We start from the raw sequence: 18,471 nt of genomic DNA, 5'->3' as shown, positions 1-18,471 counted from the left end.
CTCGCCCCCCGCCGCGGAGCTGAAAGGGTGACCGGGAGGAGATGTGGGGCGGCAGAAGGCGCTCAGCCCCCGGCGGGGTGAGGGCAGCGCGCCCGGAGGGGAGCGGAGGCTCATTAGGTGCCCGTTAATCACCACGGAGCGGAGCAGCGGCTCATTAGACGCTCGTTAATCAGCCCAGGCGCTCGCGGAATGAAGTTATATTGGTTTCTTACGGAAAAAAAAAAAAAATAATATTGAAAATCAACAATGCGGCTGCTCTCTTGGATGATGAGCTGTGACAATAGGCTGGAGTCGCTCCAGTAGCGAGAACCGGAGACAAATACTAATATTTCAGTATCAAGAGATGACAATTGATGATCCAACAGTGGAAAACTGCTGTGCTTGCCAAGGTGCACCCTTTGGGTGGCCACAGGGGCTGGAAGTTACCCACAGCACCTCGGCAACCTCAGCCGACACCGCAGAGCTCCTACAGTTCCAAATGCCCAACTAAACATTCACCCTTCAACGTTTTTTTTTTTTTTTTTTTTTTTTCTCATTTGATATGCACAGAGAAACATTTACTCCAGACCTTCCTTTTTTCCATACCTCTCAGCAGAAGCCTCCAAGTAGCAGAAGATTCATCCCCTCCTCACAAAGCCTTTCAGCCAAGAGCGATCGGGTGTTTCACCTCCATCCCTGGAGGTGGTCAAGGCCAGGTTGGACAGAGCTTGGGGCAACCTGGGCTGGGGGGAGGTGTCCCTGCCCAGAGCAGGGGGTGGGACTGGATGAGCTTCAAGGTCCCTTCCCACCCAAACCAGTCTATGATTCACCCCACCACCACAGCTGAACGTGGGCACCTGCTGCAGTTAAGGCAACTCTGCAATAATGAGATGCACCTGAAAAATGCAAACCCACACTCCCCAGAGGTGACCCCTGGTGAAAGGCCTGACCGACTGCCTCCTCCAGAAGGCAGGCACCTTGCACTCCGGCTGCCTGCTGATTCACGGGACGGAAATCTTGTTAGGTGTATGTTTAAAATGAAAAGTGATCTATCCAGAGTCACGTACAGACAAACAGACATTTGGCTCGCAAGGAGAAGCGTGAGTTTAAGATGAAGATACTCCTAAAATGCCAACACTTAAATTTTCTCACAACGGACCAAAGGCGCTGGAGCAGCGCAGCGGTGTTCGGTTTCAGCCATGGAAGAGTAAACGGAGCTCAGTTGTGTCCTAATGCACCAGAACCACCAGCTAAACTGCAGCAGTGGGATTCTTACTACAAGAGACAATAATCATCATCACTGGAACTCATGGAACTGTAACTCGAACCAGCTTGATCAGGAAAAAAAGACAAAATATTGATGAGTTTCATCTCGTCATTCCTCTGACCACAGCTGTTCTGCCTTCAGGATCTCTGGAACCTCGCTAATTGGTCTGGGGCAGCAATGAGAAAACACAAACCCATTCCTCTCGGAGGTCCGAACAACATGTTCCCCTTTTCTCGCATTGACAGCGCTGGCTCCTGCTATGCCACTTGCTTTTATTGTTTACATTTTTAAGTCAATTTATCATGGCCCATCAAGTGGGGAATGGCTGCCCTGAACACACAAGCCCCTTTCAGGTCTCCCTCAGACAGCTCCACAAAGGAAACATTCATTCAAGACTGGACCATGAATAACCCCTCATTCAAAGTAGCTGCTCGCTAAACAAGCCCAGGGAAGAGACAATGAGCCCTTTCAGAGCAACCATGGGGAGGTGGGCACAAAGGAAACCCGTTAGACACATTCACAATGTCGGATAAACCCCTCTTCTCCCCCCCCGTCCCCGTCCCCCCCCAAACGCAACCCAAAAGATAACTGGAATATTAAGAGTTCAGGAGGTCCACGCTGAGGGTTCCACTTGGGACATCTGTGCTTCGCATCTCTGATATAACACGATCGCCTGACACACACAGAAGCCTGAAATGCTACACAGGAGCCCATGGCTACAGAAAAGCATCACCACATAGTGCTGGATCACATTATGTTGGACATACGTTCCAGCTCCAGGACATGAGCCACTGCATTTTACCAACTGAAGATTAAGGCTGAGCCTATTACAATCGGATTATTTTTATTCTGGGGAAGCTTTTCCTCTCACCAGCAGTAACCCCTACAGCTGCGTATGCTTCTTCCAGATGCCAAAGTTAGTGGAGGAGTCATCAGTCAGAATGAAAGAAGGTCCATAACTCAGGATTCATCCATGTACAGAAGGCAGATGCTTAAAATGAACCTTCAGGCTCTTCCCACAAGTACACCCTCGGTACAAAAGACAGGGCTCCTTCCCAGAGTGGAATTACTTGAATTCCACAAATTAAGGGGCACACAGATCCCGAAAAAGGCTTTATTAGGAATGTTAAGGTACAGCGTCCCATACTCTTGATTCGCACTGGATTTCAAACAGAGTTCAGGACCCAGGTAAGCCCGAACACAGGCTGTGCAGCTACCAAAGTGCAGTAGCTACGTGTTATATACAGGCTTAGCACTGGCCTGCTGGACTGCAAGATGCTGCCGCAGGGAGTTAAGCCAGACTGACTCGCAGAGGGCATTTTTCCCCGTTACCAGAGAGGCTCTGCACATCAACCCCCATTCCCAAGGTACCACAGAGCAGGTCCGCAGCCTCCTCCTTGCCCTCTCCTCAGGCGCTGGGGGCGTACTGCATGGCTAGCCGGTCAAAGTCATTCTCCTTCAAATCAGAAACAAAAATAAAATTAACAAGTCTTGAACTTTACTGAAAATTTAATAAAAGCCACATTAGCTGAAGAGAACACCACTATGACAGCTCACTAAGGCAAAATGAATTCCAAGAAGCAAGATCACCTGTATCAGTCCTCAATTTTTTTTGTTCCATTTTCCCTTTGCGATTACCTTTATCCTTCTTTCCTCCTCCCCAAATTCTCCCTTCCAGAAGGATGCTTCCACTACTTAAGCATAGTGCCTGACATTAACAAACTTCCGACTCAGATTAAGAACCCATATCGCAGAGCTATTCTTTTAAGATGTTACCATGTTCGGATACGTAACTCCTTCATCTAACACCCGGCTTGTGTTTCTCGCACAAGGACTAGAAAATTTGCTGGCAAGTGATGTGAGAGAGAAAGAACAGGGACCTCAGAGCTGCAGTCGTGTTTACTGGTAAAGAATCCACTCTCCCCATCAGACAGTGGTACGAGGCATGATAAATTCAGTTTTATATGAGGAAGTAATTAGTACCTTTGCCTGATACTCCTTTATGAATGGATGATTTTTATGCGCATCTTTCAACTGTGACAAATAGCGATTCGTAACCTGATGGGATGAGATAGATAAATATTGAGGTAACATGAGGAGAAGCCAAGAGTTTAAAACATCACACTTCAGTGCATTTGTTTACAGTGAGTAAAAACCTGATTTTCTCAGTGTCCTGAATGTTAGCAGCCCCAGTTAAAACCAGTAAGACCTGCGCATACTCCACAATTGAAAATTAGACCTTAAATAGTGGGTTCAAGAAAACAAACAGCGAGAACTGAACTCAGAACTCAAGAGACTTCTTCTTCTGCCCAGGCCTTCCTCTCAAGTATATACCACCGTCTACACCATCCGTATTTCCACAAACACTTTACTCAATATTGAAGATGTGAGCTCCCCCCACCCCAGAACTATTCCATTTTGTTAATGCCAATCCTGATGAGGACCTGTAAAACCGCAAAACCCAAGCAAAGTTACCGCATGCACTGGGACACGCAGCCTGCCCTCTGTGGCAGGAACAGGCTGATCGTATCTGCAGAACAAGCCTCACCTCTGGTGGTTTGCCCAGGTGCTGTGACAGGACAACAAAGTTGATCAGGGTCTCAGGATGGCCACTGTCCTGAAAACAAGAACAATCACCTGATCGATCTGACTTACCCTACCATCACCCAGTGCAACAACCACCACAGTTCCGCAAGAACAAGTTTTGCCAAACCCATAGCTCGCTTTACTGGAAAAGGCACAGTAGAAGAAAAGGTAGGTCTTAACAGCAACCACCCTTAGCGATATATATCAATATATTGGTATTTTCATGAAGTTTAACACTGAAAGTCCTTGCTGTTTTACTCTATAACCCCCTGAGAGCAAATCTGCCTGGCAAAACCAGAAAGTACCTTGTCCAACGCCTCCTGAAGTACTCCCTCCGCATCATCCCACTTGCCCTGAGCCATATAGCAGGCTGCTTGCCCGTTAAGCAGGAGGAGGGTGGAGGAGCATTTGTCTGCCATCTCTTGGAAGATGTAATAGGCATCTTGTAACTTCTCACCGCCCTGCAAAGGGAGGAGACAAACACCCGCAGTTTCACTACATACTGCTGAGAGGCCTGTACGTTCTCGCCACGGTTGAAGGACTAAGCGCAAAGTTCATTTCCAGGGTTATAAAGCACAGGTATAAAATGTGTAAGCACCAATGCTAACAGCTGTTGGCATTCATGTGATCTGCGGTAGCACAACAGATCACTGTCAGACCCTAGATGAAAGAAATGCAAAAATATTAAATATTAAGAAGCACTTAAAGGATCAAAAGATCCAAGCTTCCATTCAAAATGAAAAAAAAAAAAAAACAACCCACTTCAAAAGAACCACTTCAGATGTTCAACATAATAAAGGATATGAAATGAGATTTTTATAATTAAATGCACATATGGACACCTGGCTTTTTCAGAAAGGTTCTACCTGCAGCATCTTTCACCAATTGGAGGTGGGATCTCTTGTGGGAACTCAGATCTTAAGGAAAATCTAGCCCCACACTATTGTAAGGCAAGGCCTACATATGAGAGATTTCATAACAAAACCAAGTGAATGCTAAAAAAAGAAGTCTCAATAGTATAGCAGGTTACTGCATGCATAACCTTGGACTTTACTGAATTTTAGAAGACTGCTTATTTTCAATCACCTGATTATCTGGACTGCCAAACACTGTATATTTTTGTCTGATTCACAAACATGCTTAAAGACAGTCTGCTCTAAGCAGAGAATTACATTTTTTTCTTGGAGTTTATTTGCAAGGTTTGGATGCCAATAACACTTCAGCTTTCCATTTTATATTATAATGTTTTGTGAATTATTAAAGTGTGGTCTAACTTTCCCCTGTGTAAGCTGAAGGCTAAGGAGCATAGACCACAGATCACAGCCAACAATCAAACCAGCCAGTTAGTTTGTGAAGCCAGCTACCAATATTTCCTGTGTACTTGAAGGAAGGGGAAAAAAAATCCCACCCTAGAAGCAACAAAAATCCTGCACGCTTTTCTGAAAGCATGACATGGAAAGAGCAATCAGGAACAAGATACAGAGTGAAGTTTCTCCAATGTTGTAGCCTATCCCCATTTAAGATACTCACTATGGCCAGGTTCACCCAGGCAGTTGCCAGCTGAGTAAGAGTCGCATCCTCGTCTTGCTCCTGCATTTTCTTAAGTTCCTTGCTGCAGAAGCAAAAGTGGGAATCACATACCAGAAAGACAAGGCGACTTCTTTAAGACAGAAACAAGGGGTTGTAGTTTCTTCTCTCAGCTCTTCCATCACTGTAGCAGACCTCTTAATATTTTAATGATATAATCTGTGAAGGGCCTCCCCGGTTTACTTCCCCATGGGAAGTTAGAAACCCAGGAACAGAGATTCAAACGACATTCTGCTGAAGACGAGATTAAAGCTAGAGGTCCATCTCTTCCTTGAGCTGTATCCAGCTCTATTATCACCACAACTTTCGCAACTTGAAGAATAAAAACATTTTGCAGCGCACCCATACCTCCACACAAGATCTTCTGTCCACTGCAGGCATTAAAACGCTGCACCCTGGGAGAGGTTGAGTGATGAAAATTCTCTTAACAAGCCCCCCGTCACAAGAACACCATGAAGAAGCAAAGGGACACAAACTTACTTACCGAGCCAGATCAAGCCTGTCGAGCTTCAGAAGAATCTGTATCATCATGGCCATGCTGCAACAAACAACAGCAGAGTGATTTTCACAACTGCAGGCTTTACTGCTCCCTACGCTTTGCTCCGGAGCCTGCTGCTTAGTGAAGAGACATGCTGCCAGCGCCCAGGGACAAGCCTCCCCGCCACGGGGAACCAACAGAGCAGGTGGTTCTCAGACCAGGACCCAGGATGAGAAAGCTCGCTCCTAACTCCCAAGCGCTCCCTCGCTGTATCAACAAAATGCTCATCTCAGCAATTCTGAACACACACGAATCAATAAATCATGTTCTTACATTTCACAAGGGAGCAATACACTTGATATTGTAGGATGAGCACCAAATCATTTACTACTTAGAAGGCAAAGCTCAAAAGCAGTTTCTCAATGGTTTCAAGGCTTTTTAGAAACCTCAGCCATTTCTACGGCACCTCTCCCAAGGCAAGAGAGTGGTTTTGCCAGCACACGACTCCGTGACGCCAGGGCGAGTTACACTCACCATTCCAAGCTTTCCCCTTGATGCAGAGTACGCAGCGCCGCATCAGGATTTTTGTCATGGAAATAGATGGAAGCAGCCATCAGCAAGAAAGTAGTATTGGCTATATCAACACTTTTTGCCATTTTCTTGTCCAAATCGGCAACGATTGCATCCCTATGAAGAGCAAGGGTGAGAGTTTGGGCGTATTTCATTACTAAGCAAGACAAAAAGATCCTGCTCTCACACAATACTTTTTTAGGATTCACAGCAAAATCACAGAAAATCGCAATAAAGACCACACTTCTACAATGAACTTTCCACATGGAAACACATTCCCAGCAGGACAGGGTTTGAGTTCCAACTTACTATCAGACTTACCTTTGACTCTCATTTGAAAGATACTCCGCAAACATCCTCACCGCTTGGAGCTCAGGACTAGCATTGGCTTTAATTTCATCCAGGACAACACCATATTTTCTCTGTTGAAAGCAACAAAGAAAAATCTGTGACTTACTGATTTTTCAGAACACGGGAAATAATCACTTACTTTCCAAAACCTCAGTTAGAACAACAACAACAAACAGGAACGGCAAATTTCTACTTTATGTCTCATGTCAGACTCTACAAACACAGTCAAATTTCATAACCCCAAAGAGGACTGTTTGCCCATATGTCATTTTAAAGATAAAAAAGCACCTCTCAAAGAGGTCTCTCATCAGGTCATCCTGACCCTACATACAACACAATGCATTCACAATTCCATTACTGTCAGGGAATGCATTATGCTTCAGTGCTGAAGGAGGAATTATTACCCAACTGTGTAATGCTGGTTTCACAGGACTCAGACTCACAACCTCCTCGACTCCAGCCCTGCAGTCAGACTGTGCTGCTGCAAAATCAGCGTTCGCAGCCTCACCTGTGCAATGTAGGCTCGGAATAAGAAGACATCCCTTTCCACTTCCTTCTCCGGATTAGAGGGCTGAAGGGACGACAGGAAACAAGAGCCTTTCTCAGGGACCCGTACAGGCATGACCCGACCCCGCAACAGCACAACTCCACACACGAGACTCCCCCAGAGACACGGTACCCGCCTCATACACACACACTCTCAGGACCCCCCTTCCACCCTAGCGTCCTCCCGCTAGCGCAGGTAGTTGGGGAGCACCGCAAACCGCCTGAGACGAGACAGGCAGGGCCGAAGGGCACTCGGGGAGCCCCAGACTCGCGCCTTTAGGCGCCGGAACGGCCGAGGGGAAGTAGGTCCCGCAGGGAGGCACCGACCCGCGGGCGAAGGGCCACCGTGGCCGCCCTCCGAACCACCTCACCTTGACCCGCTGTGCCTCGTTGATGGCGGCCTGATAGGCCCCGATGTAGAAGCTGTTCTTCACGTCGAAGAGCTCGTCAGCGTCGCCGCCCTGACCAGCAGTGCCCGCACCCGCCCCAGACGCCATTTTCCCCCCCTCAGACACGTCTCCGGAAGCAGCTGAGCCGCGATGGCTGTCGGGAGCCGCAGTCTCCATGGAGACCTCCCGCGTCAGCCAATAAGCACGCAAGGAGGCGAAACGTCACCACCGCGCCGGAAGCTGCTGCCGAGCAAGGCAGGCTGGGAGTGGGGTCAGCAGGAGGCAACCAATGAGAGGGAGGGGTGGGCGGGCGGACGCGCACGCGGTGACGCGCGGCCGGAAGCGCCAGGTACAGACGGGGACGGCCATGGCGGAGTTCCGGGCGCTGGGGCTGTCGCCGTGGCTGGCGGAGCAGGCGCGGCAGGTGGGGCTGAGCCGGCCCACGCCCGTGCAGGCCGCCTGCATCCCGCCCGTGCTGCAGGGTGAGTACGCCCCCTCCCCCCTCCCGCGCCCGGTACCGCCGGTAATGAGTGCTGACGGTCCCCGTCCTTTTGCTTCCCTCGCAGGTCGCGACTGCCTGGGCTGCGCCAAGACGGGCAGCGGCAAGACGGCGGCCTTTGTGCTGCCCGTGCTGCAGGTGCTCTCCGAGGACCCCTATGGTATCTTCTGCCTGGTGCTGACGCCCACCAGGTACGGAGCGGCCCGGGAGGGCCCGGACCGGGAGAGCCGGTTCTGGAAGGCGCCGCCGCGGCGGGCCGGCCCCGTTTCATCTCTCTCCTCCCCGGCAGGGAGCTAGCGTACCAGATCGCCGAGCAGTTCCGCGTCCTGGGGAAGCCCCTCGGCCTGAAGGACTGCGTGGTGGTGGGCGGCCTGGGTGAGTGCCAATGCGCGGGGGTCGGAGCCTCCACCGTTCCCCTGCGGCCCCGGTACGGTCGGGTGGGGAAAGAGCAGAGCTCCCGGGGAGGCCCCCTTTCCACAGGGTTTGTTTTCTGTGTGCTGAGGAGCTGTTATCCAGTCCCCAAGGCAGCGAAGGGTGATGGGAATAAGGAGAGCGAAGTTTTCCGGCTTTAGAGACCAAACGATTTTAGTGTCCGTGTTCAGTTGCCTGTAACTCAGCTTTGTGGTTCTTGGTGCAGATATGGTGGCACAGGCACTGGAGCTCTCCCGTAAACCCCACGTTGTCATCGCTACTCCCGGCAGGCTGGCAGATCACCTCCGCAGTTCCAACACTTTCAGCCTTAAAAAACTAAAGTTCTTGGTAAGGCAATTTTCTAGAGCTTTTTTTAAAATGTTGTTAAGGTCTCTGGCTGTGTAGGTATGTGTGCGGGTTTATTTTAATTTATTTTTTGCTGTGCCTAGATTTTGGATGAAGCTGACCGATTGTTGGAGCAGGGCTGTGCTGACTTCACCGCGGACCTGGAGGTGATTCTGGAGGCTGTTCCGGCACGCAGGCAAACGTTGCTGTTCAGCGCCACGCTAACCGATACACTGAACGAGCTGAAGAGCCTGGCCGCAAACAGACCATTCTTCTGGGAGGCTGTGTCCGAGTAAGTCTTCATCCACTCTACTGAGCAGATGAGAATCCCGTTGCCTCTTCGTTATCTTTTCTCTTCACTGTTTTTCCCTTGTGTTCCATCTTCACTTGCCAAACCGGTGCTTCCCGGTGCTTTGCCTTCCCTTCCCGACAGGGTGCGGACAGTGGATGAATTAGACCAACGCTACTTGCTTGTGCCTGAAGCAATCAAGGACGCGTACCTTGTCCATTTAATTCAGACCTTTCATGACGAGCACAGCGACTGGGCTATTATTATCTTTACCAAAACCTGCAAGTGAGTGGCATTATTCCTCCTGATTGCTCTTAATGTACGTGTGACTTTAGATTTCTAGTTGAGACTCTGAATTCCCACTTTATTGGGTGTTAGGCTGGGATGGTATTTGCTTCCTTAGTCTATTCTGAAATTTGGTAGAGAAAGACCTTTTCCTTTGAGCAGTCTTAGGGGTGAGCGGGTGTGGAGTGGGTGTCCCATTTCCCTGCCTCCCTCAGAGCGCTTCAGTAACTAACGGTGTTGTAACTGTAGTGCAAGAGCTTCCCAAGGAACCCCAGCTCTGTCCTGATCCATCAGCTTTATGTTTCCCTGTTATATTCTGATTATTATTTTTTTTTCCCCTTCAAGGGACTGCCAGGTGTTGAACATGATGCTCAGGAAATACAACTTCCCTTCTATAGCTCTGCATTCCATGATGAAACAGGTGAGTGACGGACAGATCTAGGAGCCAGATGCTTCAGCTGCATCCCCGAGCCAGACATTTGTCCAGGTCCTACAGTTCCTGTGGATCACAACATCCCTCATACAGACTTTTCTCTTTACAGCGGCAACGATTTGCAGCTTTAGCAAAGTTCAAGTCCAGCATCTTTAAGATTCTCATTGCCACTGATGTTGCTGCCAGGTAAGGGACACAGTTAGGACAAGAGGAAATGGCCTTAAGATACGCCAGGGGAGGTTTAGGATGGATATTAGGAAAAACTTATTCACAGAAAGGGTTATCAACCATTGGAACAGGCTGCCCAGGGAAGTGGTGGAATCACCATCCCTGGAGACATTTAAAAGACACGTAGACGTGGTGCTGAGGGACATGTGGTTTAGTGGTGCTTTGGGTAGTGTTAGGTTAATGGTTGGACTTGATGTTCTTAAAGGTCCCTTCCAACCTAGACAATTCTATGATTCTAAGGGAAAAACATGGTTTCTGCTGCCAAAGGTTTTAAGCCTGCTTCTTAAGCACCAGAACCACTGTGGAGATTAGGCTGGGTTTAGCAAGAGGAGAGCTTTCATTTCCCCCCCTTGGGTAGGACAGGGTGGTTCACTTCCATTGCAGAGCACCTCTGAGCGATGTTCTGGAGCCCGCTTATGTGTGACGGAGCTTTGACCCTGGCTTGTTCTGCTGCAGCAGGGGGTGTGTGTTCTAGCAGGGGAATGATTTCCATGAGGCTTAGCGTGGTCTCTGGGTCTAGGAGGGAGCGGCAGGCTGCAAGGTGACATTGCGTTTTGTGACTATTGGAGAGTTGCATGAGGAGAGAGTTTGTCCTAGAATTGTCCTGAGGCAATAAAAACTATATTAATGAGAACACAGGGCTCTTGGGAGAAAGCAGAGGACAGGAACTTAGACTGCGTATATTAAAACCGTATTTCTCAACTTCTGTTCTCTTTCCCTGCATTCCAGAGGTTTGGACATTCCTACAGTACAGGTTGTCATCAATCACAACACTCCCGGCCTGCCGAAAATCTACATTCACCGGGTTGGCCGGACAGCCCGTGCGGGTGAGCAGGGAAACACGTGTGCCATTTTCTGGCTAAAACTGGGATCCCAGTGCTGGGGCTGAGCCCTGAATGGGTGCGAGGAGGCTTCACAGCAGCTGCAGCGCAGTCTTTACAGTCAGCGCCAGATCTGCTCAGCGTCCTGCCTTAAGATTGCAACGATGGCTCACCCTGAGTTGTGTCTGATCTGCACCAATAGCTAACTGATTTTTCAGGGCAAATAAAGACCCCTCTGCGCACCCTGTCACCATAATGTGCTAGACCGACTCCTGGGGATGGATGGAATTTGGCGTGGGTTAGGCTTCATCTCCCTCTGCTTGTCAAGATTCATACATCACTGTGTTTTCATCATCCAGGTCGGAAAGGAATAGCTATTACACTGGTGACGCAGTACGACATCCATCTCGTACATGCTATTGAGGAGGAAATCAGTAAGTAGAGCACCATTAATGCTGCTAAAGTGTAAGATCACATATGTTGCTTTGTGCTTGTGGTCCTTACAGCACTGATTTCATCAGTGCAGAATGTATGATCCAGAACGTCAGCATAAAATGGTTTCTCTTCCCTGTTGTGGTTAAGGCTTGAAAAAAAGTAGGAGCGGTTGAATCTCCATGAGCTTTGATTCTGCTCTTGAGTGTGCCAGGCACGAACCTGTTTCTCTTCCTGCTATTTCTAGTGGAGAAACAGTGTGTTGAACTCTTTCTGTAACATTTTATTAAAGCAGACAGCTTCTTCCTTCCTTCCTTGCTACTGTGTATGCTGAGGTGGACAAAAAGAACAGGTTGTTTTGCATAGGTTCAGACTTCAGGGTTTTTTTGAGGAAGTAGACCTAATTAACTTGCACTATAGGGAATTGTAGGCAGAGGGGAGGATTTAATCCTTTGTTGTAGGCCTGGAGAAGTCAGAGTGATTGTAGTATATGACAACAATTCCACTGATAATCAGTAGAACTATATTGGGTTTTTTACTAGTTGAGAATCTGCCCCCGATTTTGTAACCAGCCGTGATCTGTAAATGTCTCGCCCTGATCTAGAACTGAAGCTGCAGGAGTTCTCTGTGGAGGAGCAGCCTGTGCTTGACATCCTCACCCAAGTGAACGTCACCAGGAGGCAGTGTGAAATAGTAAGTGTGCAAACGTGAAGCCCCTTTGCTCAGAGGACTGGAGATCTCGGGCAGCTGGGTGCAACCAGGAGATTTGTTGCAGTCTAATGTGCATCTCTGGATACATAGCTTTGCTCTTGCGCACATAAATAAGAATTTTTTTTCCCTTTTCTAGTGGAAGCACTCGGATGTATGCGTGTTGAGGGTTGTTTTAGTTATCTTCCCTGGGTTTGCTCTATTATTGCACATTTTTGCAGCATTTTTATGCTGCTGAGCGTTGAGGCTGATACTTTGGGGGGAAGGTCTGGAGGCTATCGGTTGTGTGCACACTGGTGAGGTTCTGCTCACCTTTTAGGGCTGCACTGCTTTTCTCCGTGTCAGACTTGGTATGTGGTTACTGACTGCCCTGCTGTATTTGTGCTTTGACAGGAACTGGAGGGAATGGATTTTGATGAGAAGAAAGAAATAAATAAGCGGAAACAAATGATCCTTGAAGGGAAGGTGAGAGTTGCTGCTAAATAAACTACTTTGATCAGTAGCTGGCATAATGCCATCGATGTGGAAAAGAAATGACAGTTCCTCCCTTGCTGCTGTGGTGTGTCCACCTCACTCCCCTTTGGGGTAGGGAAATTCTATCTTAAAGGGTGACTGATATTAAAAAGTGCATTGGAGTAACGTCTGACTTTTGCAGCTTACTCAGTCGCGGGCTAGAAAGCAGCATGGGCATCTAGGAAAGGCGAAGGGGCTGGCACTGTCCCTAGGCATGTCACTAGTGTCCTGGCATTTGCCATTGCAGGATCCAGATCTGGAGGCAAAAAGGAAGGCAGAGCTAGCCAAGATCAGGAAGAAAAACAAGCAGTGCCGTGAGAAGATCCAGCAGACGCTGCAGAAGAAAAAGCAACTGCAGCTGAAGAGGAAACTGCAGAAGAAGATGGAGCGGCGGAACAGACTACATGCTACGGAAGAAAAATAACATCCTCTGGGCTGACTTGCTTGGCTCGGACTGCCCTGACGTTGCTGCTGCTTTGGGAGTACTGGGATCTAATACGTTTTAATGTGGACACTTTTGACCTGAAATCGGTGTTGGAGAGTATGGGGAAGGTGGGTGAGGGGAGAAGGGACACTTTGATAAACGGTCTCAGCTCTTTTTCCTTCCTGCATAGTGCTGCTGGCTTGGGCCCTTCCTGGCAGGCTGCATCAGTCTCCTCTTTTTCCTTCCTCCAGCAAAGGAGAGGCCAGACCTGAATTCTTGGTGATGTGAAGGGAAATAAAGATCGTCTCTCTCTTCCCCCTTCATTCAGTCATTGCTCTTTCCCTTTCAAGGGCTGGTGCTTGCCGCTCACTTTTTTATATCAACAGATTCTCCCCTGAGCCAGAGTCTAAAAATACTGTGACAAAATGAGCTCAGCCTTTATCTGTGCCATAGCCCAGAGTTCTCTGAGCGGAAAATTCCTGGAACATGTGGGGAGGTTGCATTGTGTGGCTGGTCCTGGGGTCTTTTGGGGATAATTCTGCTTTGTACATTTAAGTGATACTCCTGCCCGCGATTGTCTGCCTTGGCTCAGACTCCAGCCCTGGGCTGCTGTCCATAGGGGTAGTGGAGTCATGGTTTGGAGACCAGGGCTGCTGGGGACTGTTTTTCGGGATGATCAGTCAGTTCAAAGACCATTTCTGTCACAGAAAGAACCACAGGAGTAGGATTGCTTTGTTTCTCGTACCGTCCAGGAGTAACCAGAGCGGTTTATATTTGGGTCTGCTCTGTACATTTCTGGGCCTCCCTGTGTAGCTTTGCATTTTGTATGTTTGGAACAGGAGGTTGGTTAGGCTGGAGGGGGCTGAGCTCTTCTAAGAAACAGTTGTGTTTCCCTATGGAGACAGAACTGAAAATCCCAGAGGAGCTCAGGCCAGAGTTTGGCCAGCTCTGTTCTGCTGTCAGGTTCGATCCTCAGTGCCTTCTCTAATGGTCAGAGCTTTCTATGACTCAAGACAGAAGATCTGTTATTTCTGTCCTCTGGCTTACAAAAATAGTTTCTATGGTCAGTGCCCAAATAAATATTTATTGCAACAAGTGCTGGATTTTTGACCTTCTCCAACACTTGGGGGAGTTGTGGGATCTCAGGGGCGGGGAGCAGTACTTGTGTGGGCAAACAGCTTGGAGATAAAATCAGTTTTATTTCAAGAGATGAGTTGGATAAGGATTGAGCTTCTTGTGGGTGTTACGTCTCTCAGTCCCAGCTCCGTTCCTGGGAGCACACAGTCCCTGTGGTGCCTTTGCCTGACTCGAGCGCAGTCTGTGCGCGGTGAGGTCCTGCAGAGGACAGCTGGTGTTGCCACCCACAGCAGGGCCTCCTGGTGCCTTCAGACCACGCAGGGCAGCGCTGACGTGGGCTTGGGAGGTGCGGGTCCATCTGCTGCCTGGTGGCAGGCAAGACGGGTGTGGTACCGACTGGGGTCTCGGAGATGCCTGGATGTGTTCCTCCTCGCTTTGTCCTCTTGGGTGCCCTCCAGGAAGGAAGAACGCTCGCCAGCCTGCCTCGTAGCACAGCTCGTTGTCACCGGTGGCAGCTGCTGCAGCAGCAGCAGCAAATAGGTTTGTATCAGACCGATGCTTTCTGAATACTAAATGCTTCTACAGCCTCGTGCATGCTAATTTGTGGAGCAAGCCTGTTAGCTGTAGATTAAAAAGATATCCTCTCTGGGACAGGCTGCTCCTGCCTTCCTGGGGAGGGTGATGATACTGCCTTTGAGTGTCAGTTGTTCCCCTCCCTCTCGCAGACACGTCTTAACCTGCTGTCTGAAGTGTCTTTGCTTCAGCCTGGTGGGGGTTTCTCTGTTTGTCTCCTTCCACATGTGACATGTGGGGATTGATCAAGGCTCCTGTCTTGATGCTTTATTCAAAATTCCTTTTAATACATCCCTTGTCTGTCTTGAGCAGCCTTCTCTGCGAGGGTAGGACACGTGCTGGAAATGAGAGCTCTCTGTAGTGCTGACTAGATGTTCTTGCTTCAGATAATCAGTTTTGGGAGTGGTCGAGAAGAAAAAGAGGTTGCTGTGCTAGCTGGGATGTAGAAAGATGCCTTAAATTGGGAATTTAGATCTTCCCCAGGGCGAAAGGACATTGGGTGACATTTCTGTACATGCTGTCAGTGCTGCCCCTGCCACCCCCCCCACCCCCCCCCGCCAGTAGGATATTCCATTGTGGGGTTTCTAAGCATTGTCATAAACCTTTGGGATCCCCTAGGGATATAAGGACTTCCTCCTCATCACAGCCTAGATTGCGTCTTGGCTGTAAAACCACGCTCTGCCCACGGTCCCCCAAGCAGGCGCTCGCTCACATCCGTCTGTGTTGTATGAAAACTGGCCCGAGCACGGCTGCCTTTTTACGTCCCACCGTGGCCGAGCACACCGTCGCCTCTCGCCGCGTGCCTTCCACTCGCCCTGCTCTCACCCCTCCATCAGCCCAAGCTCCCCGGCTCTGGGGGGGTTCCCCTGGCTGGGTTGCCATGGAAACTTCTCCATTCAAGCATCTCTGATTGCTGCCTCTTCTCTCACCCGGACCCTGCCTGGCTGCTCAACACCACGCTGGTGTGGGGGGCTGTGTGCGAGGGGACGCTACTGCCCCCATGCCAGCCCTCCTCATCCTCCTGTCTCCTCTGGGTGTGAAACCGTCACCCGTCCCCGCTGCTCCGAGGGAATCGGCAAAGCACATGCTCCTCTGCCTCCCCCCTCCCAGGGCAATTCTGGCTGCCCTTTATGCCAATGGGTCTGTAGGCACATGCCAAGACCGGCTGCTTTGTGTGTGTTTAAGGAAATATTTGTTCCTGGAGCATTTTCCCTCATTTCTGCCCCTCATAGGGAGAAATGGGCATCTGAGGAGTGCTTCCCATACGTTTTGCATGGAGAAGGGAGAGGCCGGGATCCTCCTAGGTGAGATATACAGTATTTGATAAATTGGCACCACTGGCAGTTGTGCTGAGCACGGAGACGTGGAAGCGGGGACAGGTTTGGCAACAGGGCAGTCGCCCTCAGGAGCTGCCATCCCCTTCATCTGTGGACGCTGTATCAGGCAGGAAAGCTCTGGGTGTCCACCACGAAGAAAAGGCAGCTGCGGTGAACTAGTCTGGGGTAATCTTTGGGCCGAGCTTTTGATTTCTCTCTTCTGAGACAGCAGTGCTGCACCGGAGCTGGTGTTCCAGCTTTGCTGCTGCAGGTGCAGCCATTTTCATCCCTCCCCTCGCAGGGGCTGCGCTTGGTGCACACACACCATCTCTGCGTGCGTTTAACGCAGCTGTGCCTCCACGTGGCTTCTTCTTGCCGTCCAAAATCTCCCTGGTCCAGCCTGCACTGTATCAGCTGCTGCTTTACCTTTGGATGCTCTTCACAAACACAAACTCAGCTGTTCTGAAAGCCCTAAAAAGCTGCTTAACAAGCTTTTCTACCAGGAACGGCCTTTTCCTTTCCAAGCCCATCTCCTGGGGCAGCTTGCGTGCAGCCCGGGGGGGGGGGGCCCACCGTCAGGTTACCCGGTAGATGGCCATTGGTGTGCTCGGGACACCCTCGCTGCTGGCCCTGGTCCTCGGTCAGAGGGAAATACAGCACAGGGCGCCTCAGTTGGGCAGCTGGATGTTAAAGATTCAGCTTGAGAAGGCATAGAGGCAGTGCGGGGGACAGGGCTGCCCGTCCCCAAGCACGGCCCATGCAGCAGTGGGGTCCCAGCTGGGTGCTGCCACTGGTGGGATCCTCCCGGGTCAGCACTTCCAGCCTCAGCACCTTCCCTTTACTCGCAGGGCAGAACAGATCCCGAGTCCCTCCGTTGTAGCTTTGCTGCCTTCTCCGTTCCAGGGCTCTCCTCCCAGCTCCGTGCAGTTTCTTTGTTGAACCTTCACCTTCCCTGCTGCACCTTAAAGCTCTTCCCTGCCAGAATTTCCTGATTCAACTCCTCGTCCGTGGCACACCCTCATTTAGGGCTTGACTGCAGCTGCCCGGACATGTGTCTTCACTCTGGGTATGACACACTTGACACTCTTAACTTCCCCAGTTCCTCCCTGCCAGCGTCGTAACTCCAAAAATGGCACAGAGGAAAGGAATACCTGGATTATTTTTTTTTTCTTCTGTGCTACAAAAATCTCCCTGCTGGCTCTGTTTGATTCATACCCATCTCTCACTCCCTGCAGCAGCTCCGTCTCCTGGGAACGCATCCCTGCATGACTTGCTTTGGATTCCCATCTCCTCTGGGAGGGAGAGCAGTTGTTAAGGGGCAGAAGACTCTGCTCTGTCCTTGCGAAGAGGTGAGCACAGCACTAGCCTGTTGCAGCGGTTCATCCCCATCCCTCCACCTCTGCTCAGTGCTTCCCAGCGTCATTCTTAAATTCCAGAGCCCAAACATCACAAGCTGTGCTGCCCCCATGTTGAGACTACAGGAGAGGTGGCACTCCTGCCACCAGTCTCCAGGCTCAGACACTGTTTTCATCTACCCATAACAAGGTCTGGACATTAATACCTCCAGCCAGTAAGGCTACAGTGAAATGTTTTCTGTCTGTCGCCTGCTGGGAGCTGAAACCCTGTTAGCCCAACATCGGTGGGAACAGACGGCAGAGACTCTCTACAGCATCCTCTCTCGCTTGTTGTTCTACCAGCCCTTGGGAAAAACAAGCGAGCAACAGGGTGAGGAGTTAGTGCCGAGGCAGAGAGGCTGCGCTGTTCTCTCCAGAGCACACAGTGTCACACGCGTGCAGAATGCAGGACGGGGTACGTGTCACGGGCTGACAATTCACATTTGCGGCAGCCTGAGCGAGTCCCCGTCACCTATAAAGGGGACACGTGGGGCCTGCAGAGCCCTTCCCTGCACATCGCAGGGATGGAGGGGATACCAGCCCCCTGCCCCTTTCCACCTGGCAACGTCCTACAGCTGCAGGTGACAGCGGCATCCAAGGAAACTGAATTTGGTACCTTCGGTTCTCACTCCCCAGGCTTGCGCTCAGCGGAGCCCAGGGAGCTGAGCGGCTGCAAACGATGCTTCAGCTGCGAACTGACTGCAACGTGTGAGTGTTGCTCCTTCGGATTACCTGTTGCTGGAGCTGCCGTGTCTCCTGTGTCTGAGGTGTTGCTTGCTCTTACAACAAGTGTCTCATTTCCAGCAGTATTCCAGCTGCTGCTTTTTTGGTCGGCTGGAGGGAAGCTGACGGAGGAGGCAGGACCTTGTGCAGAGATGATTAGCGCCGTAGCTCGTGTTCTTTTTCCCTTGGAGCAGAAACTGCCTTTACACACCACAATCTAATAACGATAATAATTATAAATTACTCT

General features: G+C 50.1%; 2 protein-coding genes across 2 annotated transcripts; one reads left to right on the top strand and one right to left on the bottom strand.

The window, feature by feature from the left end:
- Positions 1-2,073: 2,073 nt before the first annotated feature.
- COPE (COPI coat complex subunit epsilon) lies at positions 2,074-7,884 on the bottom strand. The gene is made up of 10 exons (XM_082495554.1): positions 7,736-7,884; positions 7,327-7,389; positions 6,789-6,889; positions 6,432-6,584; positions 5,904-5,957; positions 5,363-5,444; positions 4,138-4,293; positions 3,795-3,863; positions 3,230-3,304; positions 2,074-2,702 (listed from the first exon to the last, which is right to left on the bottom strand). Exons 1-10 carry the CDS (start codon positions 7,859-7,861, stop codon positions 2,655-2,657), a joined length of 927 nt encoding a protein of 308 aa, XP_082351680.1. The 5' UTR covers positions 7,862-7,884; the 3' UTR covers positions 2,074-2,654.
- Positions 7,885-8,120: 236 nt separating this feature from the next.
- On the top strand, positions 8,121-13,245 carry DDX49 (DEAD-box helicase 49; the record flags this gene model as incomplete). The annotated part of the gene is made up of 13 exons (XM_082495470.1): positions 8,121-8,235; positions 8,320-8,443; positions 8,542-8,627; positions 8,890-9,011; positions 9,113-9,300; positions 9,442-9,582; positions 9,928-10,003; positions 10,125-10,201; positions 10,973-11,070; positions 11,424-11,498; positions 12,101-12,189; positions 12,598-12,669; positions 12,965-13,245. The coding sequence occupies 13 exons, from the start codon at positions 8,121-8,123 to the stop codon at positions 13,139-13,141; spliced, it is 1,440 nt and encodes a 479-aa protein (XP_082351596.1). The 3' UTR covers positions 13,142-13,245.
- Between the last annotated feature and the right edge of the window lie 5,226 nt (positions 13,246-18,471).

The sequence above is a fragment of the Vanellus vanellus genome (assembly GCF_965231255.1).
Source record: "Vanellus vanellus genome assembly, chromosome: 25".
Taxonomy (NCBI): Eukaryota; Metazoa; Chordata; class Aves; order Charadriiformes; family Charadriidae; genus Vanellus; species Vanellus vanellus.
Note: the sequence above shows the minus strand (reverse complement) of the source record. Positions and strands in the feature narration are given on the sequence as shown.